Raw genomic sequence first — 27,625 nt, 5'->3', positions numbered from 1 at the left:
CTCTCTGGGACCTAATTTTTATCCAGGTTAATTTTCATCCATTTATTTTCATGATACATGCATAATACAAGAAAGAATTCAGAGCAGTAAATGACTGCATGTCCATGCTGAGGTGCTAAAAAGCAATTTTCTGTAAAAGCATTATGCATATGATTTACCTATCTTACATTGCCAGAAATAGGAATGCATACACAAGAGATGAGGAGACTGAAGTAGGACTTGGTACTGATAGTTCTGAGGCTTTTGGGCATGTGTCTGCTTTCACAGGATAAAGACCACTCCTCCATTACCAATTCAAGAAAGTCGACCTACGCAATCACGAGAAGGAGTTGGAATAATGTTTTAAAAATGTAAAATTTAGCCCTGCTTGGCTTATAGAAGGAGAAAGACACTGGCAGGTAAAGAGAAAGCTACAAAGTTTATAATTAAATTTAAAATTCCTTTAGTAATTTAACTACCTAAGGGTTTATAATTGTAGAAAAAAAATTATGATGCATTGGTAGATTAAATATTCAGATTTTTGTATACCGTTGAAGGAGGGCATGTGTGTTGCAGTGACATGTGACCACATTAAGAAGCAGAATATATCTGAATGTTGCTGAAAACAACTGAGATTGTTACACAGAATAGGGTTACTAAACCACTTCCAAATAAAACAGAAGCGGGTTAAATCATCTACTGATTCACAGCAAGAAAATTATTAACATCTCTGATCTCTGAAGTTACATAGAAATCATCAACACTGTGGCTAACTTTTTTGTACCACCAGAACACTGGCCAGGCTTAACTTTCTCTGATCCAGAGCCATCTGTCAGCAATGAGTCACAACAAACGAACCATCCAAACAAAGAGAGCGAGTGGTCTCTCCACTGTCAGTAAACAAGGGATAGGAGGTTGTTCCAGCCCAACATCTTTTATTTCAGATCTGAAGAACATAGTTGTGATAGTTTTGAAGTCAATTCCTATGTACCTATTTATAAACCCTTTACATCTTAAACCTTTTAGGATTGCTCCAGCCAACACACTGGATTAACCACTAAGCAATTCCATTTTGGAGTGTATCATTCAAGCAAAAAGAGAAGTGCTGCACTTTCTTCAATCTAGTCCTGGAGCTCTGTATGCATAGCAGTGTTGGCTCTGTAACTGTGACTGACAGCAGTGTTCCTATTCTCTACAGAATTGATGTGTTTTGGGGAAAAGCTGCTACTTTACATTCCATTCAGACTGATGTAAACACCATCAATCTTAGCAAAATTTACTTCTAACATAAGAAAGATTTGTATCTGATTTCTATCAGAGAGCGTTATACAAGTAAGGGCATTTAGACCAGATGGTGGTCTCCAGAGGCTTCTTTAACTCATTCTGATTGTTTCATTCTTTTAATTGTTACTTTTTCTTTTTTAGAAGCATCTTAATTCTGAAAAACAGAGGCACTAAATTCATCATTAAATCAAAAAAATCCATCTAAATATTCTAAACCCTTCAAATTAAAGCAAGAAAGCAAGCAAAGGGTTATAATTTCAAAATATGAATTAATTCTTAAGTACATGCAATGATTTTTAACATTTTCCTATACTTCCCGAAAGACAGATGTGCCAATTTTCTACAGCTGAAGACCAGACTGCTAATTTTCTTCCTGAGAAAGGTTTAGCACTTGACACTCAGCCTCGTGGTGTTTTTACTTACCTACATGGGAAGGTAGATCCCAATGAAGAATTGCCTGTCCTGAGACGTGGAAGCTGGAACTGCTGTGCCAGAAGCTGGCCCTCTCAGAGGCTTATTAACGGAGAAGGAGCTAGAAAAGTTCCAAACCTCCCTGTCCTCTATGCAGCTGCCCAAAGTATTTATTAGCAACATGAATGCTGCTGCTATTATTTTACTTAAAAGACCCACTGAGCCACGCATAACCTCTCCTTTAAGCACTGGCCTTTGAGGATATGAAGGGCACAGTGACTGGCTATAAATTGAACAAACTTAACAAAGAAACAGCTTACTTTTAACATTGTTTGCCTCTGGATTAACCATAGAGACTTCTTGTACAACCTTCCACATTTCTATATCCACAAGAGGTACTAGGGGAAAAAGGGCCATGTAACAAACACCAGCACACCATAACTCAAACTGTGTCAGAAGGGAAGAAGCATGATGTAGGTACACCCCTACAGAGACAGAGCTGTAAAGCCTTACCTTATTGGTAACAAAGAGCTTTAGCACTACTACTACAACAAAACCAGAAAACTAAGTTAGAGAGGAAGGAGAAGAATGTTTGAAGTACGAAAATTGTATTAATTTTTTCTTTAAAAACCCAAACCTCAAATTGACCAGTGCAGTCTTGAAGACCCAGCTATAAAGTTGGGCAAAACCAAAATGTTTCTCCAGAGGCCGTGTAAAGACTGAAAACTGAGATTTTTGAATGTAGCCACCAAGGTAATTTCTGGTATCTTTACACAGTTTACTGAAAGAGCGAATTCTGTAAGCTGTGATTTAGGAGTGCTCCTGGTTTAAGGGAGCGGTGCCACAATCTGGATAAAAAGCAATTGGTAGGCTTTTGGTAAGACGGTTATCAGCTGCAAGGCTAAAACTCTGCATAGGAAGCACAGTTGAGAAGGGATTATTTCAAGAACCTGGAACAAACTCCCACAGGAAGCAATAAACACCTTAAATGTAATTTTCTTTTCCAAACACACTTTGAGCTTGTTTTTACTAACAAATACAGTATATGCATAGGGAACTAGAACAACAAACTGCATTTGACAGTGAGTTCTTCCTTATTGAAGTCTGGGAGAATGCTCACATGCAATAACTACAATAAACACCACAATAAACATATTTATTGACTTGGCAAAGTTAGAAATTTATAGTAGTAGCATGGAGTAGCTTACAATGCTCAGCTGAGATAATTAAATAACATTATTACTTTTTGATAACATGATCCAGATTATGCATATTTTTCTTGTGATACTTTTAAGGAATAGATCAACTGCATTTCTTGTATAAGTGTTATGAAAAACAATCTAGCTGGGGAAAAGGTATTGTGTTTAGTGCAAAATCAACATTCAACATTGAAGAATGGTGCAAAAAACACTGCTGAAAAATTTACAGTAAGCCAGTAATTCTTACAATTTCACAGTTTGTTAATAAATTCACAAGAAGTGTTTTCTTTTTGCTTTTTGCGTGTGTTAAGCCTCATTTTGAAGGCATATTATTACTTCACCTGAAGCAGTGCTGTTTCCAGAGAGGATGTTTCTAGAGGCAGAGACTTACATCTATAAAAAAAATTTTACCTTCTCTCAATTCCTCTATGCGCTCTCCAGAGCTATCATTACTGGCAAAATGTAATTATACAATGAGATTCTTTGAACTACTCAACTACCCCTGCCTAATGGAATTGTTAAAAACTGTATTTTAAATATGTGCTTATAAAACAGTTAAAAGCTGTTTTGTGAGTATGATTTGGGTTCTTCCCAAACATAACAGTCAAAGCAGTTACAAAAAAAAGTGCAGAAAAAATTAAAGATTTAAGTTCTACAGTTTGAAACTGTGACTGTGTAGACAAGCAAATTTCTCTTAAGAGAAAAGCTAAATTACTGCATCAGAAACTTGTATTGAAGGTATCTTCAAGTACATCTTTTGACCACCAAGCAAAGACTGCACAAATCTAAGTATAAGGACTTTGGTTAAACTAAAAGGGTAAGAACTAGAAGAAGTAGTTCTCTAGCACTAAGGCTGTTTGTCTGTGGCCCTAAAAGGTAGTTCTGTCCTTTTCAATTTTGTTAAATAAAGATATTCTGGCTTCGAGAAGAACACATCTCCAAAGGACAGATATGACCTATTGCCCCATTTACCGTATCAGAAACATATATAACAACTTGAAAATGCCATGCTTTTCAGCCATCTCTGTCATATACCATAGTTAATACTGCATTTAAAATTTAATAATGTAAAACTGACCCCCACCAAAAATATATCAGGTTTTAAGGTTTATTTCTGAAATGTTGATATACACCGTATTAATTACACATTTTTTTAAAAGTTATCATATTAGTGAAACGGGTTTAAGTTTTAATATAATGACAAAATTAAAGATATGAAGATATCTGAATGTGGTAACAATTCTGTTGTCACACTGCCATCCAGGTGTTTCAGTCTTATTTCTGGCCAAGCTGGGACAGCTAAACATGAAGAGACAGAAAATCATTAGGTTGCTAATCTTATTCTTTCAGTCAAACTAATATCCAGTTCATACAGTAAATACTTCTGTCCTATAAGCTTTGTTTGTCTCTGACAACCAAAAGTATGCTGTTAATAGAATATTTAATGCATAGCCTCAGAGGAGAGGATCTGAGCTTCAAATCTTCAGATTTGAATAAATCTCAGAGGTAAAGGTACAGTGCACACAGTCAAGACAACAAAAATGTTAATTAAGCTGAATGAGGAGTTAAAAGCTGTTAAATACCACTTGTCTTCTTCAAGTGCAACAAAAATTAATTTAATTCTTTAAAATGTAGTTTTAATAACAACTTATTCTCATCTTAGTAGGACATAAAACCATAGGTGGTGACAGCTACTGAAGGGCTGCTATTTGCTGACTACCATGAATAATTTTTATTTTGTATTTATAATGGAATGAGGCATAGAGAAGTAATGGTGATGATGATGTTTAAAAACATTAAAATACAGATTTTAGTATAGGTATGGACAACAAGCTTACACTAGGCCAGCATTTATATACATACACACACATATTTATAAACCAGGACAAAGGTTTAAAGATCTTCTAACTGTTGCAAGAATAGCCTGGAAAGACGTTATTTGTGAATGTATCAAGAACTAACTCAATTTTTTTCACTAGGATTTCTAAAAAGGCAATTATGAACTTGTTCACCTGCATTACCTGTGAACTCACATTCACAACACAGCCTTCAAAAGCTAATTAAAAATAATGGCTTCAAACCCCCACTTCAAGCAAACAAAAATGGTTAACAAGAACATGTATTAATCCTTCACAAATTAGTTTTTTTTTTTTGTAAAAATCCATGGAGAGATGTAGAGTTATATAAGTCAATACACAGTGAAAGAAGTAGTAAATATTACAGAGGTTATCAAAGTTATCTACCTGTTTTATAAACTGTGTAGCATTAAAAAGTTCACTGCAGCCATACAGGACATGTTTGCCTTGTTTACCCTAAAAAAGAAAAATCCACAAGAAATAAAGTGTTTAACAGAAAGCAAAAGTGGCTTAAACTAATTATATACTAAAAGAACCCAGTAAAATCTTGATGATGTTGAAGTCTTACACTTCAGGCTGGAAAACGAATAGTTGCTCCACTGCAGGAAAAAAACCTGTAAATAAACTGAAGTGGAAAATAAAGGACCAGAGGCAGAAAGTGGAAAAATAGGACATCTTATACATTTAAACTCACTAGAATGCAAAGCTCTCTGATGTATCTGTGAATGGCCTCGGGAAGCTAACAACCTTACTTGAGTAAAGCGTTACTCCCCAAAATAACTGGGCGATTCGCTAAGAATAGTGCCAACATATTTACTGTTTCTTTTGGGTTAAAGCCTGAAAACTTCCACCTGTAATTTATTTCCATATGATAATGATATTAAAAACAGCACTTTTTTTTTTAGAGGAATTCTGAAACAAAATGTTTTGTTGAATTCCCTCAGATGCATAATAAACTTAGTTTGCAATTTAACAGTATTTGCTAGATATAGTAAGGCTACCAAAGTGCAATGTTAGCATTTGGGAAATGAAAATTAGTTTAAGTTATACATAGTTTCAGACTGAATTTACTTCCAGTGTTGGGCTAATAATTCCCTGAGTCTTCAAAGTTCTAGCACAGGCTTGAGAAATCTGTTTCACTGTTAAATTATTTTGCCTTTTCCCATATTAGTTAGCTAAAATTTACCTAATTAAGAGCAAAATAGGAATCATTGACAAAATGATTGTTTCACATAAACTGCTAATTGTGCCATTTCAGCAGAAAGTAACAGAAGCAGATCTAAACAGTCCTTAGCTGGTGGGGATGCCTACTGGGGAGATGGTAATCCTGGTTCAAGTTCTCATCTGTATTGACTGTTTTGTAGTAATAAGCTATTCTTGTTGCTGAGCAGGATCTTGAGCTTTCATCTTCAGACATTTCAGGCCATTCTTTCAAATCTGGATATCTGTGTTCTAAACCAGTATTTTGACAGATTCCCCTTTCCATACTGTGATTGAGTAGCATTTGCTTCTGCCTTGTACCAAAATTTCAAACTATACAAATAACTGTGAAATGAGACTGTTGCCTTTCAGGCAGCTCTAAGAAACATGAATGTACACTTCCAGTTTGTCCCAGATATTCCTCTAGAAGTGTAATTTTAAATATGTGTATGTAATTCATGTTCATTTCTTAGTTTATTCAAACAAAGAGCTATATCTGCAAATAATGATTGGAGCCAAGTTGAAACTGCTTTATATCTAAAAAACCCCCAAACCTCAGTACTCTTCAAAGTCCAGTATTTCTTAATGACCGAAAAACTATGATTGATTTAAATTTCTTGTGATTGGAACAGATTAACAAGTAGTACTTTTCTAACCATCTACAAAAGGAAATGAAAGGATATGCTACATTCTTTTGTACAAAACAGTATGCTAGCCTTCCCTTGGAGGCTCCCTATGGATTGCAATTCTGGTGACACGGTTTCAGCATGTTGAACTGATCTTGGCCAATATATTTATTTTAAGGCACAATCTGCCTTAATGACATTATAAATATTTGCTTTTTGATATTGTGAGATAGTCCATTCTAGCACTGAACTGCAAATAATTGGATTTGAGTGTTCCTCTTAATTCTTCTACAAAAAACCCCCTCAGAATGTCAAAGCTGAATGAACATTGCTTCCTGTTTTAGAAAGTTTTAAAATACTTTCTCTGTGCTTTCAGATGCAAACTGGCAAAACAGATAGTGCTTAGAAAAATAAAGCAGTGAATAAAATCTCTGTGGTATCTGCTTGCAAGAACATGTTGATTTTTCTCAAGCAAGAGCTGTTGATTTTTCTCTTTTTTTTAATCTGGAGGAAGACTGATTGAATATGAGAATAATTAATAAGCTACATACATCTGTTGAAACTATAGATGCTGGAAGTGTACCATATGGAAAAGCAAATTTTATTGGATAAGCCTGTAAGAGTCACCTGGGAGAGGCACCCAAGTCTCTAGGTGGTGGGAGGCAGAATTAAAGTTTTCATTAATCTTGTCTTCTGAAGAGCAAATGGCTAAATGGAATAAAGGTGAAGGAGTCTTTCCCCTTGGGAGGTCATCTCTCACTGCTCACGTACACCGTCTGATTGGAGAAACGTACAGCACCCTTTAGCTGTGACAACTGTTCACAGGTTCCAGGAGAAGAAAAAGTATGTTCAACTTCTGACTCTCCATAACATCTAACATTACCATTCATGTAGTTTTCAGTTCCTTCTGTACTCTCCCTCTGTTTATCAAATGACCTCCTCTTTGCCCTCTTATTTCTCAGAAACTTCAGCTTTCCGTCACTTCATATGAAGTGCCAAGTGCTTAACTTGTCATCTTACAAATGCCCTGTATATACACGTACACAGCAAACCTCAGTTCTGTCAGTGTGCAGCTATAATCAAGGAAGTATATTAGCCTCTAGGGAATTCAGAGATTTTTTTAGTAGGAAGTAACAAATATACACCAGAAATACACATGTTGCGGGGCATCTTTTGAATGTGGCTTTGGGTAAACTAAGGAGCAAGCTAAATGTTTGACAATGCACTCTGCTACAGGTAGATGCCTCACTGAATTAGTTATCAAGGATGGTGATAAGTCTAAATGACTTCTTTAATTTACATTCCTCTTCTATCCTTTCCCCATGTTCCAAAATGGCTGCCTGTTAGAGGGACATGTTCTGACTTTTCATTCTTCATGATTTACCTGGACATAAAACCCTCATGTGCTTGCTTTTTGGAAGAAGTGTTTTTCAGTGACTAATGCTCCATATTTATTCTTCTGTGTGAAAAGCCTTAATCCAGTCTAGCACAGAACAGCACAATTGTACCATGAATAAGGTTATGATAAGAAAGAAAGAATGGTATGCTGCTGCTCTTAAATAATTTTTTACCTTCTTCAAAATTTTACTAAGATTCCTGTTGTATTTTTTTTATTCCTGGAAAGTGCGGGAATACCATCCCTGCTCCCCAGGAACTGTAATGATTTAGTTACTTTTCTCCATCCACTGATTTTGTGTTCTGCTAGACTGGTCATGTGGAAGCAGAGAAATTAGATCTGTTACATAGTTGGTTACGTATTTTCTTCTTTGTGCTTATGTTTTCTTTGTGCATATCTTATGATTTCTACACAGAATTAAATGATGCAGTGTAACAAGAATGAGCTTCCATTAACTCAGGAGTGAAAACTTCTAAATGTGGGTAAATAATAAACGCTTAGATATTGATGCCAATCTGATATTTGCTTTGACAGATAGCATAGTATTTGTACTATGTTGGCTTTTGAAACCCTTTTCACTCAAGTAAGATTGTCATAAAATAAGATACTGTAATCTGCAGGTTATATTTTGAACTGACTCCACATTCCTAAGCTGCATACAAAAAAGCACTGGTATCTCTTTTGTAATATTTATGAAAACTAAAGAATTCTGAGCAGTTCCTTATTTTCAAGGTTATGATACGCTACAGCTGCTTTATTTAAGAACAGCAAATGAAAACTAGTAACAGGACTCTAAAACAGTATGAACAGCCAAACTGACAGCATTTAATGTATCAGTACAGAAGACAGGTTAATTCACTTAGCTACATCTGCTACAGTTTTCAACCATGCTGGTGTGTACGAAGACAAAATAAAGAAGAATGCATATTATTTACTCAATTCCAAAGTGCAACATGAGCAAAATAGCAGAAACAGGTCTTTCTTGGTCTGAATTAGTAATCCACAATTTCTACTGATTTCTTATGTACTTTTTTCCCAGACTCTGTATAGAATAAGGATTTTAATGCTAATTTCATAGACTTGATCTTCCAAATGCTAAATATTACAGAAAACTTGCTATGACTGGTTTCTATCAGTAAGTTATACACTACAACCAAAGAAGTACACATACCTTTATGTAGTCAATAAGATTTTGATATTCAATATAGTTGCCTCCTCCAACTATAAACACTATGGCCTAAAAGGCAACACACACATTATCAGAGTATGCATTGAAATTCTCATAATTTCAGCAGTAAAATAGCAAATCATTAAATCCAAAACAGAAATAATCACAATTTTCTATTAAGAAGTACTTGATGCATACATGGTTTCAACACATTACTTTTTTTGTGCTTTCCCTCCCCACCTACTACTGGTAATAATCTATAATATTACAAGTAAAGGCCATCAGTGTTTTCTGGGCTATGCTTAAAAGAGAACAATTAATGACTAGACAAAGGAGAATTAATAGTTGTATTATTATTACTGACATTTTTGCCATGACCATCTGTTAGTCATATATATGATACCACATGGTATTTCTTTTGTTCTGGAGGATAATTAGAACATTTCAGGAGAAATCTGAGACATCTGTATGTCTTTGCCAAGGCAAAGATTTTGCTTGTGAAACTTGGTAGTCAGGTCAGGTAAGTAAGACTTCTACTATTTGCAAATATTTATGTTGAAAAATACTGAAAGTTACAGGCATTTGTTTGAAATGACAACATTAATTATTTTGCTTCTTTCCTTTAATTGCAGAGACTGTTTAAAATAGTCATGTACATCAGTGGTCAACACTGCTGTTTAAGGCTGGACAGAGGATTAAATCCAGAGAGCATTCTCAAGATTTGGTATAAAAATGGGGTTTTAAATTGCTCAGTACCCAATTAGGATATTAGTAAGTCCTTGTATTACCTTCAGAAGAATTTGCTAGATTTTTTTTTCTCCAGTATTAGTTCATGCTTACACAGTTCTTTGAAGATGAAAAGCCTTCTTCAGAATAACAGCTAATTATAATTAATACTAGATATTATTAGTTTTAAGTGCTTTTTTTGCAAACAAGATCTCTCATTTTCTTAATCATGATTATCAAAAATGACTGGTACTTCAGGATGTATTTATTTTTAACATTTGAAAAATAATTCCTATGTGACTTACCTCCTGGAATGGATTTTTATTTCTTGGAACTGAGCTATAAAAAAACCACACAAAAACATACAGCTCAAATTTTATTAGACATGAATATAAATATGCAAAATAAGTAATATACACATCATGTTTATGAAATACTACATAATATTAGACAAGAGCATAAAATAGAACAATAATTGCCTTTGTGCATTCATCCACCAAGTATTTTATTTAAATTGTTATAGAAAATCATTCATTCTACAGGATGGAATACGAGTAAATAGGAGTTTTACTTTGTCATTCTTAAGGTTGCTGTTTGATCATAAGCTTTATGACAACAACTCTTCCAGAGTTGAAAAGCTCTAACTATGGTGCTGTTACCTAGGAGCAAATATTATGAGTAAAAAATGTCATCAGCATTAGCACAGTTCATGGCACTTAGAAATTCTGCCTACTGGAATCTTAACCAGGTAAGTCAGTCAGTTTGCAGTGGCTGGATATAGCTTCAATCCTGCCTATTGGAATCTTAACCAGGTAAGCCAGTCACCTGGCAGTGGCTGGATATAGCTTCGAAATCTCAAAAACTACTCTAGGCAGGAGGTATGTGGGATTAAAATTATTTAGGGAGGAAAAGTAAGTTACAGTTTGGTGGTACAGACTCTTCCTCTCCATTTGAATTCACAGGCAGGTAGCATGGACAGTAGGAGAAACCTTGCACCTTCAGGAGGAAGGGGAAAGTGAAGAAAAGGCTATGAAGGGTCAGTCTGCCCTCCTGCCCTTTGCTCATACACTACCACTACCTTCCTATCTGTAGCCCCAGGCAGTCAAATACATCTTATGTTCTAACACAGATTAAAAGCATTAAATTTTCCCCTTCAACTTACCTTTTCTCTTATTCCAAGAAGTTTTATCTGAGTGACCAGCAAGAACTGACTCAACACAGATTCCAGTGTACCAGAAAAACAGGTTTTAAAAGGGAATGGCTATGTCTAATATGTTGCTTTGTCCGTCATGAATATTGCAGACTCCCCATAAGTAGAAGTGTTACCCCAATGCTCTCTTTTGAATATGATACAGCAAATCCACAAACATTTTGTGTCATCCTTTCAGAGGACAAGGCCTGTTTATATTTGACATAGGCTTTACACAGGATATAAAGATACTCTTTAGCCAAGACTGAATTACAGGAATGCAGTTAGTTCCTACTCTATTTAAAACATAATAGATAGCAATGCCAATATTTTTTAAAATAGGACTAGATTAGAAAATAAAATTAGTCACTTTCTAATATTGTCCTATTAATTATAATATTTGATTTCACTATTTTAAACAAGTAATATTTTGTCAAGCCAGCTAACCTATGTTTTTTATCATCTACATAAATATTTGAAGGGAGAATTAGACAAACCCCTATATGGCTATATTAAGAGTTTTGCTGTCATGCTTAAATATGATTTAAGGAATATAACTTAAGTTTATGTAAAAAAAACCCCAAAAAACTCAAACCAGAAATTAAAAGCTTTTCCCTGCGATGACTATTATAGCTACACAGAATGGCACGTTTATGAACTGCTGTAAATGCTTATTTTTACATTGTTTAGAGCAACATAAGAACTATACAGAGTAGATAAAAAAGCATATTTACATAAGAAAAACTCTTTGGCTTTAGTGAAACAAATCTTTGCACTTTCGCACAAAATCCACCAGAAATGCTACAAAAGCATTACAAAACAACGAAAGTTAAAATTAAAACATAAAATACTAGTGATTTTCTTCTCTGACATTTTCAAAATCTGCTCATCTTTGAAACTACATAATCTGCAATACTTTTCAATAAAACTTACATATTATCTGAAATTTATTTTTTATTACTTTCCATGTTTCAAGAACAGATGAAGCAAGTAAATAAAACCAAGCCTGGACCTACTTTATCCACATTTGTCCTGTAATAAACTCCTGCAACTAAATGAGCTGATGATTGTTTTCCCACAGGTTTGATGAAAATTATTTTTAGAAGGTATATTAAAATAAAGTATCTTCTCTGTTTCTAGGATATTAGATCAGGTGTGACTATCAGCCAGTTATTGATCAAAGATATAAAACAAAAGATAAAAATTTATAAACTTCTAGTGTAATTCCTCTTCCTCTCTTCTACTGGTAAAATAAACTATATCCAAGTCTCCCTTCATATGCACATGAACATAAAATGGGCACCTACCTACACAAAAGCAAATTCAGTCAACTTTCAGTGGTTTTTTTTTCAAACAGTGGAAAACCACAAAGTTTCAGAGAAACCAAACAGTACAACTATGAATAACTCTAACATTTATTATTGCTAAATACTAGTACAAATTCCCATGACTGAACTGATGTACATGTTAGCAGCATGTTCAGTCACTGGAACAAAGATTTTTTTTGCAGTGTTACAAGATTTATCTGGTTGATCCAAGTTCCTATTGTGAATTCCTTCAACACCAACTGTCTTGACATAGAATCAATGACTAAAATTCATTACTTGTAGTCAGCAAGTAAAATAAAACCAGATTTCTTAAGTTAGCCTTTTCACAGAGAACAAGGAAAGAAGCAAAACTCATAGTAAACTCACCTGTCACTGCCTCGTAGCATCTTGGGGTCAAAATACCGGTAGTCATCTGTCTCCTATTAAAAAGTATGTTTTTATCTCAAAAGTTTGGCATTTTTGGCTTGTATCTATTATGTTAAACATAGTTCGAACCAACATAATTTCCCATCGCATAATTCAAAATTAATTGTGGTGTCCACTAATATTTATAAAGTTTGGACGTAACTGAACCAATACAGAATAAACAGCAGTGAGAAGCTGTAAGGGTACTATTAAGCTTTTTATTTCTGGTTCATCTAAAATTGACTATCACACACTTTCCAAAAAATACACTGGTTGCATAATAAATCCCAAGAGAAAGGCAGTATGCAGAAAGAAAAATTACGGTGTTATCAGCTTTATAGGAACACCACACGGTTAGTTATAAATGCTAAAATTTTCCAGCTTACAGAGATTTGCTATTGTTTTAACATTATAAAACAAAACACTTCTGTGGCAATGAATGCTAAATACAAGACAGATCAAAATTTGCTACTGTTATGTAACTTATCCTTCTCATTTCATGATTTATGACTACTATTAAACCAAAATTAAGCTCTTGAAGAAGAAATGTGTTCCACAAGCATTTGAAAAGTCTGACTGTCTAAACCATACAAAAAAATTTTTTTCTTCACACAAAACACTGAGGCACTTCCAATATTTTTATTGGCAACAAGCAGGATTTTTGCCAATTATAATGGACAAAAAACAAAACTTCTTAGTAACTCCTTTTGACAACTACTTGGCTTTCTGCTGTTTCTACACTACATTTTCATCCAGGTACTCTGTGGATAAACTATGCACAACTACAGTTGAGTTCACCTGGGTGCATACATGCAAAGACCTCTGTTTTGATGATTCTGTACTACAGAAAAAATACTTCTTGAGTAGCAGACAGATTATCTGGGGAATTTATTAGAGTCAAAGCATAACTACCTCTAATACTAAAAAATATTTAATATACATGTGGTTACACACGCAGAAAATAAATTTATTTTATATTAAGAACTTTTATGCAGTTACATAAAATAACTCTCTTATCTTGAAGTTTGGCTTTTAAAAAAAATTAATTTAGATCTAATTTCACACTGAACCTCTGTAAAATGCTTTTATATGCTCCACCGGCAATTTCAACTACATTTGTAGTCTGCCAGCATTCATGATTTTGGCAGCTTTGTACATAAAGGTGATATAGTGACTTTGAAGTAATGAGACAGTTGGGAATGGACAGAGATTGATAAACTAAAACTGAGAGGTATTTGAGAAACATTTACCTGGGATAAAGAACTGCACTTTCTCTGCTTGTTAGAATGAATTACAGATTAATGCCAGAACTAAAAATCAGAGTTAATACACATATTACAAACATTTATTCCTGAATGTATTACTCCTGTGTTTTTTCATTGTGGGCTTGTATAAGTAGACACATGAAAAGTGGTTAAGAAATCTAAATGTTATAAATTAGTTTTTTTTTTTTTTTGTTATTTAAATACACCATTCCTGCTGAAATCAATTCTGAGGGTATAGACAAAAGAAACTCTACTTGATTTTATTTGCTTTAAGAAACAGCTAGCTTGCCAATAAAAACAACTGTATGGCTGTTTCCTTACACACAACTGAATTTGTGACTTCCCGAAACAATTCAAGAAGAAAATGCATACTTTTGAGATTATAAACTTAATTGTCAAGATTTCAAATTAAAATGGAAAAAATCCCATGGAAATGTCTTTAACTCTCAGTATGTATTTGTTTTTCTGCAGAATCTAAGATGACTAATTTGGATTAAGGAAACCCTCTATTTTTAGAATTTTATTTTGTAATGCATGAAAGGTAATTCTACAATATATCCTAAATCTGAAAGATACCATATACACTAAAAGGGATGGTATTAACCAAAATACAGTTTCATTAATATATATCACAAATAAGATCTATCTACCTCTTAAGTCAATACAAATGTACATACTGTATTCACTGAAGCTAAACCCCTTTGTAAAGCTTTACTTATCAAGGATTGCCCTAACTCAATAATCAAATCATTTTGTAGAAGATACTTAAAAGAACCTCCATAATTCTATAGTAAATGAGTGTCATTTTCATATCTATGGGTTAAAATTTGTGTATACTTGACAATAAGATTTGTTTTGTTTTGTTTTAGGAAGATTTAAGGTTTTAATCAATCTATTAAGGGACACCAAAACAAAGCAAGTATGTTAGTAGATTTATGAACAGAACATTCCTTTGTGAAAACATTATCTTAAAAGCAATTCCTTAAAAACCTGCTTTGACCAATAAATATTATTATTTTAAAAACCCCCAAGTAACGGATTACTTTAAGGTCATCAAGGAATGCTTCTGAATAAGTATTTCAAGAAAAAATGTAACTATAGTTAATCTACACAAATTAAAAAAATTACAAAATGGTATTATTGCCCATAAGAACTGTTTTAGCTGTTCTGAAAAACTTGGAAAGCACAGGTATAGACTTATGTGTCCTTGCTGGTAAGCTTGTCCTTGTGAGACAAAAGAAATAGCAGGGACAAGTAACTCACAAAGTGATTTACAGACAACCTTACAGAGTTTTGCATAGGGTATAATTTTAAATAGGTTTAAGATTTCAACTGATAATATTTGTGAATGTTTGTGGTACAAGTTGTACATTTTATATATTTACTTTATTGTTGCAGTTCATATCTAGAAATTAGTTTATTTATGTTCATTGTAATAATTGTTTGGCTTCTCAATAATCTGCTCTAATCTTGCATTACACCTTTTATTCATACACTGATCACTGTGGTTAATAAGATTTAATGAACCATAGTGGAGTTTTTTTCTGTGTTGTAAAAATATTAAATCATGAGGGCTTTTTTTCCTCTGCCTTTGTATTTTGCCTGCAGTGCAATAGTTTTCTATTCTGGGGAATAGAAAAGGACTCCAAACATCAGAAGATAAACACAGAAGCTGCCACAATGGTGTATATCTACGCATTGACCTTTTCCAGATACAATTTCACTTCTGTTGATGGTACAGCAAATCTAAATATATTCCACAATGACTCTCTGGCTTGCTTCTGTTAGCTGAAATTTACTCCAAAACTTGCTGTCAATTTTCCTGCAGGTTAGGAAAATCATTCTTTAGGGCTTGCCTGGTCTCCTATGACTTGAAAAGTAGGACTCCCTGTTTCAGGCCATGAATATCAGTCTCTGACATGCCAGTGGAACATGAAGCTGCTGACTGACAGACTGACTCAATGGCTGCTTTTTTAAGTCAGAAGATCAATATTTTTTCCAAATTATCAAAGTGGTGCTGGCTGTTTTCTACTAAGTAAAATGTGGCAATATCAAGTCAGAACCCGCATCCTATATGACTTGTAAATTTTTCCAAATCAACTCCTAAACTTGTAGCCTAAGGAAGCTAGTGTTTACTTGGAAAAAAAATTTTTTTGTTTTTCACCTACTTGTAAGTTTTCTGTAGTTTTAATTTCAGCTTTCTGTGGTAAGTGTTCTGGGTGCCATCTACTGGTTGACTAGCTAAAATTAGCCCTGTACATGTTCTGCAACTCTTGCAAATAGGAATAACAATCCACTAACACTGAAAACAGAGTCAATTCCTTTGTTTGTTAAGAGAAGGCAAATTATCACTTAAGAATCATGACACATATCATCAATGAAGTACAGTTTAAGAAAATAAAGGATTACTTGCATGTTGATAATTTTCATATTTTACCATTATTTTTCTCCCTTTACATATAGTTAATATCTTAAGGTGAAAGTGGACTAAGAATGTTTTGAATCTACTAACAAGTGTGAGATATTATAATTATACAATTATAATATATATAATACATATAAACATATATAAATATAATGTCTGATGCTGATGTCATTAAATGAGGAAGATGTGGCAAACATTAAAGTTTTCTAAATAACTTTTAACAGGTGATTTTTTCAGGACAAGTATGTGAACAGGTTGGTCATATGTAAGAGTTTTGCAGGAACTAAATACCTGGCAAGAAAAATGACTACATTGATTATGTACTAGGCATAACCAGACACAGGGCTATTTTTAGATGTAAATTCTAGCAAATGCCTTGACTATCTAGCTAACACGTAAGCATTTCAGAAGTTTGTAATATATAAATTTCAAATAGTCTGCGTAAATTTTCACAGAAACAAGCCAAAAAGAGGACTTTTCTGACAACAACCATCTCTGCTTGCAAAGAGAATGACTGAATTAGTAGTAAAATGTTTTCCTCTATATAGCATAGTTTAAAGATGTGGGAAATGAAATTTTCTCTAATATGCCTCTTTGTAACTACTTTACTTATGAAATTGTGCTCTTTTAAAAAAAAATCACCTTGATGCAAAGAAAATTTCAACCCACAGCTTAACGCAGAAATTTAGGAGCAACAGAAGCTCAGTACAGCAGAAGAGTAATAGAAGCTCAGACCAGGAAAAACCTCAAAAATACTAGTTCCAATGAGACACAATAAATTGTCATTGTTTAGAAACTATTTTAATAAAAAAAGTCTTAGTAAATAGTTATGAAAATGGTTCTATTCTTGAAACACAGCATGATTGGATTTAACTGCATTATCATGAAAAAAAATTAGCCCCATTATATTATATATCCCAGCCTCAAGATTTCATTTGTTCCATCTGTCTCCGTGTGAACGCAGTTGTACTCACAGGGTTCGACTTCATCTCCATAAGATTGTCCAAAATGCGTGTGACTGGCAGATTCTGTAAAACATAATGTGAAGTCAATGGAATGCTGAAATGCTTACTAAGAACTATTTGCAGGCACACTATTATTTATGGAAGAGTTTACAGAGCATTTGAAATACTAATTTAAACATTTTCCCTCTTATATTTTGTAAAGGTTAAGCACATTTATCATCACCTAAATTACTCTTCTGTACAGAAAACGCAAACATCTGAGGTGCATCTAGCCAGTGCATCTAGCCATAAAGCACAAAAAAAGTGTGAAGATGGGAACACAACTGTATTTAGGTATAAGCAACATTTGCACGTGATCACACATGAACTCTTATTAAAAAAATTCTTTGCAGTTAAAGGAAAGAATTTTAAAGCTAAAGATGATAATTAAGGGTGTGACTCTAAGCAAGAGCTAATGTTGTCAAAGAAATGGGTAAAAAAAGCAACCCTGGCAACAAATGTTTGGATGAACTGCAAAGGAATAAACTGAGGCGAGATTCAAGACCACTGTTCCATATTTAAGATGGGAAATTTTAGCTTGGACAAAAGATCTGAAGTATTAAACAGTCAAACTATTTCAGTTATAATAAACTGAGAGTGAGTTTACATAGCAACAGAATTGGAAATGTGTCTTGTTGACAGAATATATCAAGAGGACATTCCAAAGGACGATCTACACACGATCCTGAAAAACACTTAGTAAAAAACGAATGTAAATCCCCAAATGACTGAAGGAGAAATAAAGTTAACTTTAATAAAAATACCACAGATTTACATTAGGCTTAAAAATATGAGAAGAACAGCATTTTATTTGGCTAAGCTAAAATACCCGGAGAAGGAATTAAAAGCCAGAAAAGGCATACCCTGAAAACGTTGGCAAATTGACTTCTTACTCACTCAGAACTCAAAACAATGCAAGCCATTTTGTCAAGAATAATACTAACTCTTTAAAGCCACACATTTAAAGAAGTGACAAAATGTTAAATAAAAGAAGAACAGGAAGTCTCCTTTAGAATATAATTATCTTCTATTATTACAAGTAAGAGTTCATCTGAACAGTTCTCTATAAAATATAACGTTCCAGCAAGCTGCATATTTAAAAGTTTCCTCAACCATGTTTGGTGGTATACTACTGATTTGTAACTTGTAATGCAACTTATCATATCTAGTCACAGTTAAATTCCTGCAGAATTAACTTCATTGAATAACCTACAAAAGCAAGATCCCATTTTTATGAGATAGCTGATACCTTTAATGTGTAAATTATGTGTTTAACAGGGTAAATAAACAAACAATGGCAATGATAAGATTAAGTAAGTCAAAAAGCCAAACGTTTAATTAAGATTTCATTTTATTTAGTTCTGATATGCTGTATTCCTAAACTAAATTCTGATTCTTCAACTAAGAATTTGATTATCTTTTTCTTAGAAATACTGATGTCAAAATATTACAGAATTAAGATTATAAACTAAATATTGATTTATTGGCATCTGATGAAAGTACATATTGGACAAAATAATGTTTCTTCTACAGGGAAGCACTTCTGGGAACCACAATTCAAAATTTCAGCTGCAAGTTATACAACCAGTTTCTTTTTTGTTGTTGTTGTTCGTTTTCTTTTGGGGGGTGTACATTGACATTTGCATTTAATTTATGCTCAGAAATATTTTATAAAGCTTAGTGAATATTTGAAGGTGGCCATGTCATTATAAACACACTTTGATTTTCATGCACGTTACAAGATTATGGTTGCTGTACACTACTTATGTGAGAAAACTAGAAAGGCTTGAACTGTAACTGAACAGAAAATTAACACTTTTCAGCCTTTCAATCATTCTGGAATAGATTCACTTAATACATACTGTTCTAAGAAAAGACACAGATTTTTTGTTTATGAAGGTCTAGTCTATTTTGAGTATTCCACAGCTACTCTTCTTATAATACTGAAATTACTCTTAATTGCACATACTGGAATCTAAATCCTTACAAAGAAGTATTCAATGAAAATGTGAACATTATTTGTTACTTATATAAAAACAGGAAGTTCCAAAGTGATAGATCTATCCAGAGATTTATGTTTACTTTTTTACTGTACAATGGATTTTATTAATATGATAGAGGTACTGAAATTTGTTTTCCCAAGTATTCACAATACTCACATAACAGACTTTTTTATTGTTTTTTTTAAACTTACTTGTTGCTTCAGTACCAAATTCTTCACTCCTTCCATTACAAACTGTGATCCTGTATTCATAACACGTGAAAACAGACTGAAAAAAACAAAGTAAAGATGATGTGTAAGACCTTTTCTATATTTTTATTTTTAAGCTTTATACTGACATCCAATTTCCATTAATGTTGATGGGACTTAAGTACCAAGTAATTCAATTTTTCATAAAATATATTCTTCATACCACACGGCAAGCAAGTGTATGGGAATACATCTATAATCAGGCAGTTAGATCCTTTCCTATCAAGAGAAGTCTTGAGTTCTAGTCTTTAACCCACTGAATAGTTTATTTTACAACTTCAGTAAGCATTTGAGTGTTCAAGTGGATGTCCTAATCACAGTTAACAGAGTCCTAATCAGAGTTAACAGAGATGCTGAGCACCTCCAACAATTTTTCCAAGTGAAACAGCACCGGAATTCTCTCTAACCATACTGCGCCACGGATTCCTTATGATAGTGACAGCGCATTCCTGAAAGTGAAGTTGGTATGAGGGTTCAAATCCTCTCAAGCATGGAAAGACCCAAGTCCTATACCCTGGATGGGATACATGTACCCTTAGCACAAATAACTAAGCCTTTCAACAAGCGGACAGACACCCTGTCCATGACATTTTAATGAAAGAGCGGTGTGTTCTTGCATCCCTGACAGTCCAAGACCAAGAGATAACTGATTTTGAATATACAGGGCTGTTCTTATCTTCTGCCATTGACTATGTAAGGGTTAAAATGATGGCTGTCACAGATCCAGTTCCTGGTGCTGAATTCTATTCCTTTGAGAATGAATTTAATGTATAAGTGAAGATAGCACAACATTAAGAAACTTTGTGGATTTAGTCACAGATCCATTTACTTTCCTCTATGTGTTTCCTACGCACCGTTAAGGGGAAATGAGTGCTTGTAATTGTCTGTAACTTAAAACTTTTACAAATAGGGAGATACTTTGTTCTAAGCCCTGTATAGTACTAATCACACTTTCAGTACTACTAAAATAACCTAAAAGAACTCAATGGCTCACAGAAGATTAATCAAAAGCATACCCCAATGGTTTAGGCGTTGTGTTTCCATAGCTGGTTGGAGCTGAAGCCATCTTAGTGAAAGCCCTGTGAAAGTAGTGATAGAAATCAAATATTTATGTCATGGCACATAGGGATGTAGAATGTTCCCCCCTAGTCATCTGAAAATGAAAAATCTTCTGCATCTCAAACTCTTTTGGGAAGTAACTATTTATTATATAAATCCCTCTTGTCTACAAATACAATAGGAATTAGATTTGATACTTAAAAGACAAACACTTTATTTTGCTACCATGTAAAACTAGAAAAACTGATAGGCAGCATCACCCTTTGGTATGAACAAAAAAACCTTTGGAGTTTGAATTAGCACAACTTTTCATTTAATTCAGTAAGTTGTTTCTGTCCTGGATCATTAAGGGCACTACTACGTGTCATTGTTCAATAGTGTTCTGGCATTACTGGAGTTTAGTTCTAAAATAAGATTTGCATGTAGTACCATAACAGTAAAAAATTATACCAGAATGAATGTTTAAGGACAATTTATGATGTATGAGAAGTAACACAACTCTTGAATACAATGCTGGGTTCTGTAAAATGACCCAGTTAGCCTCAAATAGGATAAAAAAGAAAATACCTACTTCCATTGTTTTATGTAGCTCAAAGGAGCGAGATTACAACCTGCATCCATCAATGCTTTTTTATACTGCTCCAAATCAATCTGCAATTATGAAGTGGAGAATTACATGAGGTTGAAGCTACTCTAATATCTGTACCTAAATATTAAGCAAGCAGTGCAAAGTTATAGCATTAACCCAAGTAAGTTAAAAACTAATTATGAGTCTTAATTCTATTTCCTACGAAGTACGAAAATATAACTTAAAATAAAATTTGCCAACAGCAGCTCTCATTATGTCCTATGCAGGAATTAAATCCTGTGCACTTTCAGATATGGAAACAGTCTTTTATATCAGCATTTTTAAAAAAACCCTGACAGAATGTTGGTTTCTGTAGAATGTCACAACAGCAGATAATAAACAAAGAGGAGCTAATATACATTTATAAGAACACTTTCTATTTGCCTAACCAAACATTTTTTTCCATCACATAATATTTCTACAGTGCAAGAAGATTTTTCCTTGAAATTAATAATCCTAAATTCAAAAGAAATATTAAGAAATTGTTTTCTGAATTATTCAGATATTGGCACAAGATGTATTTCTCCTTTATTCATCTGCTAGTCAACTGACTCAATTATTATTTAATATACAAAGATAGAGTAAAAATAGTCATATTGCTTTATCTAATTCTACTGAGCAGTGGAGGAGAATAATAGACAGCATGCTAAGATGAGTCTTGCAGTAACTCTGATCTAAATATTCCTCCTTACTAGCCATTCATATCCTTTGAAATGGTGGCTAAAGCTTTGTGAGCAGACTTCCTTGTAACACCAAGAAATTTTATTTAAAGTTTTAATATTTCCTGGGCATTTCATACTTCTCTTTAAAAAGAAGCAGAAATATCTACTTACTCCTGAAACAATACAAAAAATCCTGTGTGGTAGAATCTGGTTTTGGAAGCTGTAAAGAACATACATACCTCTGAAGGTGCCTGAGCTGAGCTTATGTAATAGATGAGAAATAATCGCATTTTATCTTCTGGGGTTCCTGCTGCAGTAAAAAAAAAACCCAAAAAACTTAAATTATAACTGTGCTGCTACATTAATTGCTCTTCAGTAACCATATATATGTACATGCAGACCTTTAGTTATGACCATAATTGTTATATCTATAACCGGGGGCTTGTTCAATGTATAAAACTGGTAGAACAACATACAGAAACGTTATTACAGTTGGGTTAGATGTACTCATTCTTTCTGAAAGTTTTACACTTTTCCCTTTTGCTTGTAGTGAATATTATTCTTCAAATAACTTAATAAATAAGTTATGTAGTGGAATTATTACTTGTTTCATGTGGAGACTGCAAGCATTAGCTAGGAGTAGGTCAATGAAAAAGTAGACTAAAGAAAAATCATAAAAGTAAAAGCCACAGCACATTTGTTTACCTCTACAACTTGTTTACACAGCTCTATGGTTGACTGTACTGAAATACTTGAGATTCGCAAAAGCACTTATATGAACTTTTGGTCAGGAAAAAAAAGCCTGAATTTCCAACTTCCCTTCAGAAAGGATTTCACCTCCTGAACCATGTGTCACACTATCTGTTGGAGAAAAACACTTCCCATTCTTAGGAAGCATTATTAATATGACACTCCAAATTTGCCTCTCCAGACCAAAACGATGATGTGGCCATGACTTAAACTATAACCTACTACAACAGATTTTGAACACCATCTTTTATTTTGTCTAGAAGAGAATCACTGTTAATTAAGACTATAATTTCAAATGAAGATTTCAGAAGTACAACTTCTCAAAACAAACATTTCAAATTAAAATTTATTAAAAAACCCGATATCTTTAGTACAATATAAGAATGCACTTTCTTGTACTCATGGTTAAGAAAATAGACTTTTTTTTCTGTTTTGTTTTTGTTATTTTTTCTTTTCCTTTTTCTGTTTTGTTTATTTGTTTTGGGTGTTTTTCTCCTGCTATGGAATGTGGATCATGTTAGCAGGAGATCATCTAATCTAATCTGCAACATTTGTTTGTAAGTGAGCATATATTTAGTTTGGCAGAAGTTAAGAGTAAGTGCTGTCAAAATGAACATTTATGACTTGATACAATCTTCTCTGGAAAGTAGGTTTTACTAACCTTTACCAAATACCAGCAAGTCAAAAGATCAAGAACTGAAGAAACTTTGTATTATCTAAACCAAAAGCCAGCTTTCAAGGTAGACATCCACCTGGAATTCACTTAAACATTCTAAATATACAGTGTAACTGACTTTGGTTTCTGTAACTGACTTGGAAACTTGGATTCCAGCACGTCCCTTTATGGCTTGTTTCAGTACTTTGCTCATCACTAAATTTCAGTTTCAACTGGATTAGGCTGGCATGTAATAGCATTTCCTCTCCAGGCCTGTCAACTGCGCCTACAATGCTCCTAGAAAGTTTGTGCTCACAGAAGTGTAAGTGGTCTCACTCACATATGAGTCTAAGTGATATTTTGTCTTACTAAATAATAATAATAATAAAAAATGTGACTGCATTGTGTATACTTTACGAAATTGTAGGAAAACCACCTTCCTTGGAAGAAGTACTTTACTCTTGACATACTACTGATGTAATCATAGTAAACAGACTAAAGACTCAGGTAAGCTGCCTGTAAAATATTCACTACCTTTTTCTAGGCTGTAGTCTGTGACAGCACAGAGAGCCAAATGGCTAAACAGTCTGAAGAAAACTTAACTTAGCAAATGTAGAATAGACCAATTGTATTTTCCACTCAAAAACCAGCAGGCAGCCTTTAGGGCTACTGATTAACTACTAGCAAAGAAAAGCCAGTAGCTCCCATTTTGTCACTCCACAACACAGTAATACGCACTGATCTGGGAGGCAACTAATAGCCCTGAGTGGCAGATTAGTCTATGAAGCTGTTAAGTGATCACATCTCAGTACTTTTGTGAAGAGCTCTGCAGATATCATAGTCCACAAGACAAGTATCCCCACAGATAATGCAAACAAATAGTTCACTGCTAGAAGCACCAGAAGACGATTCCTTCAAAATGTTTTGAGCTGGTATTTCTCAGTGAATCACACAACAGGAGTCTGGACAGTTTTACAAGAAGCATGCCCAGGAATAACCACTGTGATTTAACTGAAATCCCTTTGTTATATGAACTTATCTTAAAACTAGGCAATGCATATAAAATGCTAACATACTACCATGAAAACCTGAATACTTAGCTTACGAACTAAAACTCGAGCTTGTAAATCTAATCTTTCTCTTGCACAAAACCCAGGAACCTTGCTAATGGGAATGTTGACATGATACATCAGGCTTGGAAAACAATTTGCTTTATACTGCAATCTAAAAAGGCATAGAAAATGTGGATTCAGGTAGAAGGTAATTGATCCAGTAGGACATAAACAAGCATAAAAATTTCTGTTTTCATATCTAAGTTTATGCAAACGTAAAAGCTGAATCGAAATAGTACATGAAAAGTTAATTCTTAACATTGAAAAGGACTAGTTTGTATCGTTGCTTAATAAAAGTACAGATTATACATTTTCTTATTAGCTTCATATTAAAAATTAATGTATGTACTGAATTACAGATTGATGTTTGACATTCAATTTTCTGAAACTTTTTTAGTTTCTAGACTTGATCCAATACGATATCTGTAAATTTTTAGCTCAAGACTTCTACCAATCTTCTACTGCCTTTGATTATATAGCACAGACACTACTAAAAGACTTTTGTAAAAAGTCAGCAGGATGTATATATACTCTTTATATAAATATGCATCATTATACAAACTCCAAGCAGACATTAAGTCCAGTAGGTGGCTAAAAGACTACACACATAAGCATGCGGTAACAAAACATTTTCTAAAGAGTATACTGCGAAAAGAGCAGGAACCTTGGGTCTCTAAGTATGTGGAGTTTGCCAATATACTTTGCCAATATGCAGATAGGTCAGTGACTAAAATTTAAGTTTTACAATCTTGCTCTGCAGGTTATTTTGTTCCACCCAACTGGTATCCGATCATACTGAAATCCATCAGAGGGTTATGACATACCTCAGGTTGTGACAGACTAAAATGAGAGTTGATGCTATGATACTACAAAAAGCTGAGAACTCATTTGGATCTCAGCCTTTCACAGAAAGACTCTTAATGACTCCTGCTAATCGAGAATCTGAGTAACCTCAGTGTACAATGCTCTGTTATGTATGAACCACATCTGAAACAGAAGCTGGGATGCATTGCTCTTAGACAATGAAAACAGACAGGCCACAACTGGGTCAATGCACGCAAAGCTTCAGCTGAGTCTCAGTGAGCTGGTCAATTTACATCTAGCTTCCCTTCTCTCCACCTTCTCCCTTTTATCTTTTTCCTCACAAGAGCAAGAGCTACCTACATTGCAGCCCCTTGATCTAACCAAATTCTATGAAATGCCATTTTTCATTCTGTTTGTGAGGTATATATACATTACAGAACATGCAGTAGGATTTTAAAGGATCAGTACTCTTCAGACAACCAAATTCCATGCTATACTAATAAATACAGGAAAAGCACAAAAATTAAAATATTTTGACCTTCAGAAACAAGGAGCTGGGAAAGGATTTTACTGGAGCTGCAAATGTTGCTAATATTTTGGATATTACTCAACTGAAATCCTAAACACTCTAGACTGTGGCTGAAGATCAATCAAAAGCTGTTTTCTTTACAAGTCTTGCACAGGTTGCATATAAGCTCTCTACCAACCCTGAAGTCCAAGCAGGTACAGATTTATTGTGTTTCTTAACAAATTTTATACAAAGTTCAGATTTAAAGTACTCACCATCTGGGTCAGAAATCATGTCCAGAAGAGATTTATCCAGAGTAGATTTGCTCATTATTTTTTCCTCATATTCAAAATACACATCCAGCTTTCGACTCTGTTTAGGAGTAAGTGTTAGGGTTAACATCTCAACACAAAGAATATTTATTTCCTCTTTAAAAGGGTATGTAGCAAGACTGTTTTTAAAATTTTATTTTTAAATAAATTATCAGTAAAAATAACTAATCCTTGCATTATAATATGCTTCTATTAACTCTCAGGATGTTGATGGATATGTAATTATCATACTAAAAGTGAAAATGCAAGTTAAGAAAGGGATGTCCAATGTGAATATTGAACCAGAAATAAAAATTAATGGTCAAGTGACTATTATGTCAGATTTATGTTGAACCTCCAGTCTCTCAGTCAAGAAGACAATTATTCAATGCAGATAAGTGGGGGAAATTCCTTTATACATTAAGGTATCATCCCAGAGAAAAGTTGGCAATTGCCAACGTGGGCTGGTAATGAAATACTACCTCAGATCAAAGACTTACAATAATTCATTCACAACGAAGATAGATAGGAAAACAAGTCTCTCATTATACAATGACATACAGATGTTGAGAAAATCCTCTTTTAGGGAGGATGGCACAGGGACTACACAAAATTATGGAGGCAAAAGCTTTGCGGAATATATCACATGGCCATGCAACTAATGACTGCATTGCAGCACATCTGCACAAACAAACAAGCTTTGAACTTCTTGATCATGGATTTACAATCTAAAAGTAGAAAAATGCAATCCAAAACTTATTTTAAAAAGTTCCATTACAATGCAAATCATTATGCGTGTCTGAACATTAACATGTAGCATCAAAACAAATGTTACAACTACTCAGCTTACAAAACCTTAATATCTGGTAACTAACTAAATCCTGGTGTTTGGACATATTCAGCTATGTACTGGCTCGAAAAGGAAACTGTCAGAATAGATCTCCATCTTAATGCTTTGGAAGTGTTTCAGCTCCACAGCATACCCATTGGGAGACTGAAATGATACTGCCAGAGTGAGGCAAGAGTCACCCATGCTTTTCTTGGGTTAAGTGATTCAGGGAATTTTGCCTGATAATGCCGAAGCATGAAAAACTGCTGTGGGACCTTCTACCCACTGCAGCAGTTGTTTTAACAACAGCAACATAAAAACTTTAGAAGTCTGGTTTTCACATGTTTCTGAATTTAATTAGAATTATTCCTGAGATCACAAATAAGAAAACGGAATTTCAAAAAAGTTATTTCCCCACCCTTCAAAAAAAAGGGTACTTCTCTAACCTAAGGATATTAAGATATTTCACCTTCTGAGTACTGTAAAGACCTGGAGTGGATAAATAAAAGAATATTTTTACATTGAAAGCATTTGGCAATCAGCTTATGATGCAGGTGATACAACACTTCCATTTCTCAGTCACCATTTACTGAAC

At 33.9% G+C, this 27,625-nt stretch overlaps 1 protein-coding gene across 3 annotated transcripts in view; it reads right to left on the bottom strand.

The window, feature by feature from the left end:
- Nucleotides 1-2,809: 2,809 nt before the first annotated feature.
- Nucleotides 2,810-27,625, bottom strand: part of SCFD1 (sec1 family domain containing 1) — a 52,250-nt gene continuing 27,434 nt past the window's right edge. Inside the window, exons 15-25 of one of the 3 annotated variants that reach the window (XM_027709428.1) lie at nt 26,166-26,262; nt 22,301-22,371; nt 21,343-21,422; nt 20,729-20,791; nt 19,656-19,731; nt 17,432-17,485; nt 12,729-12,781; nt 10,151-10,184; nt 9,123-9,188; nt 5,117-5,185; nt 2,810-4,172 (exon numbers count right to left, since the gene is read on the bottom strand). In XM_027709428.1, the coding sequence (XP_027565229.1) occupies nt 4,149-4,172; nt 5,117-5,185; nt 9,123-9,188; nt 10,151-10,184; nt 12,729-12,781; nt 17,432-17,485; nt 19,656-19,731; nt 20,729-20,791; nt 21,343-21,422; nt 22,301-22,371; nt 26,166-26,262 (687 nt within the window). In that variant the 3' untranslated portion in view covers nt 2,810-4,148. The remainder of the gene's footprint in view (nt 4,173-5,116; nt 5,186-9,122; nt 9,189-10,150; nt 10,185-12,728; nt 12,782-17,431; nt 17,486-19,655; nt 19,732-20,728; nt 20,792-21,342; nt 21,423-22,300; nt 22,372-26,165; nt 26,263-27,625) is intronic. The other 2 variants (XM_027709432.1, XM_027709438.1) reach the window with 2 other exon arrangements.

This window comes from Neopelma chrysocephalum, unplaced genomic scaffold, assembly GCF_003984885.1.
Source record: "Neopelma chrysocephalum unplaced genomic scaffold, ASM398488v2 Primary Assembly neopelma1_24, whole genome shotgun sequence".
Lineage (NCBI taxonomy): Eukaryota > Metazoa > Chordata > Aves > Passeriformes > Pipridae > Neopelma > Neopelma chrysocephalum.
This window is presented reverse-complemented; position numbering and strand designations above follow the sequence as displayed.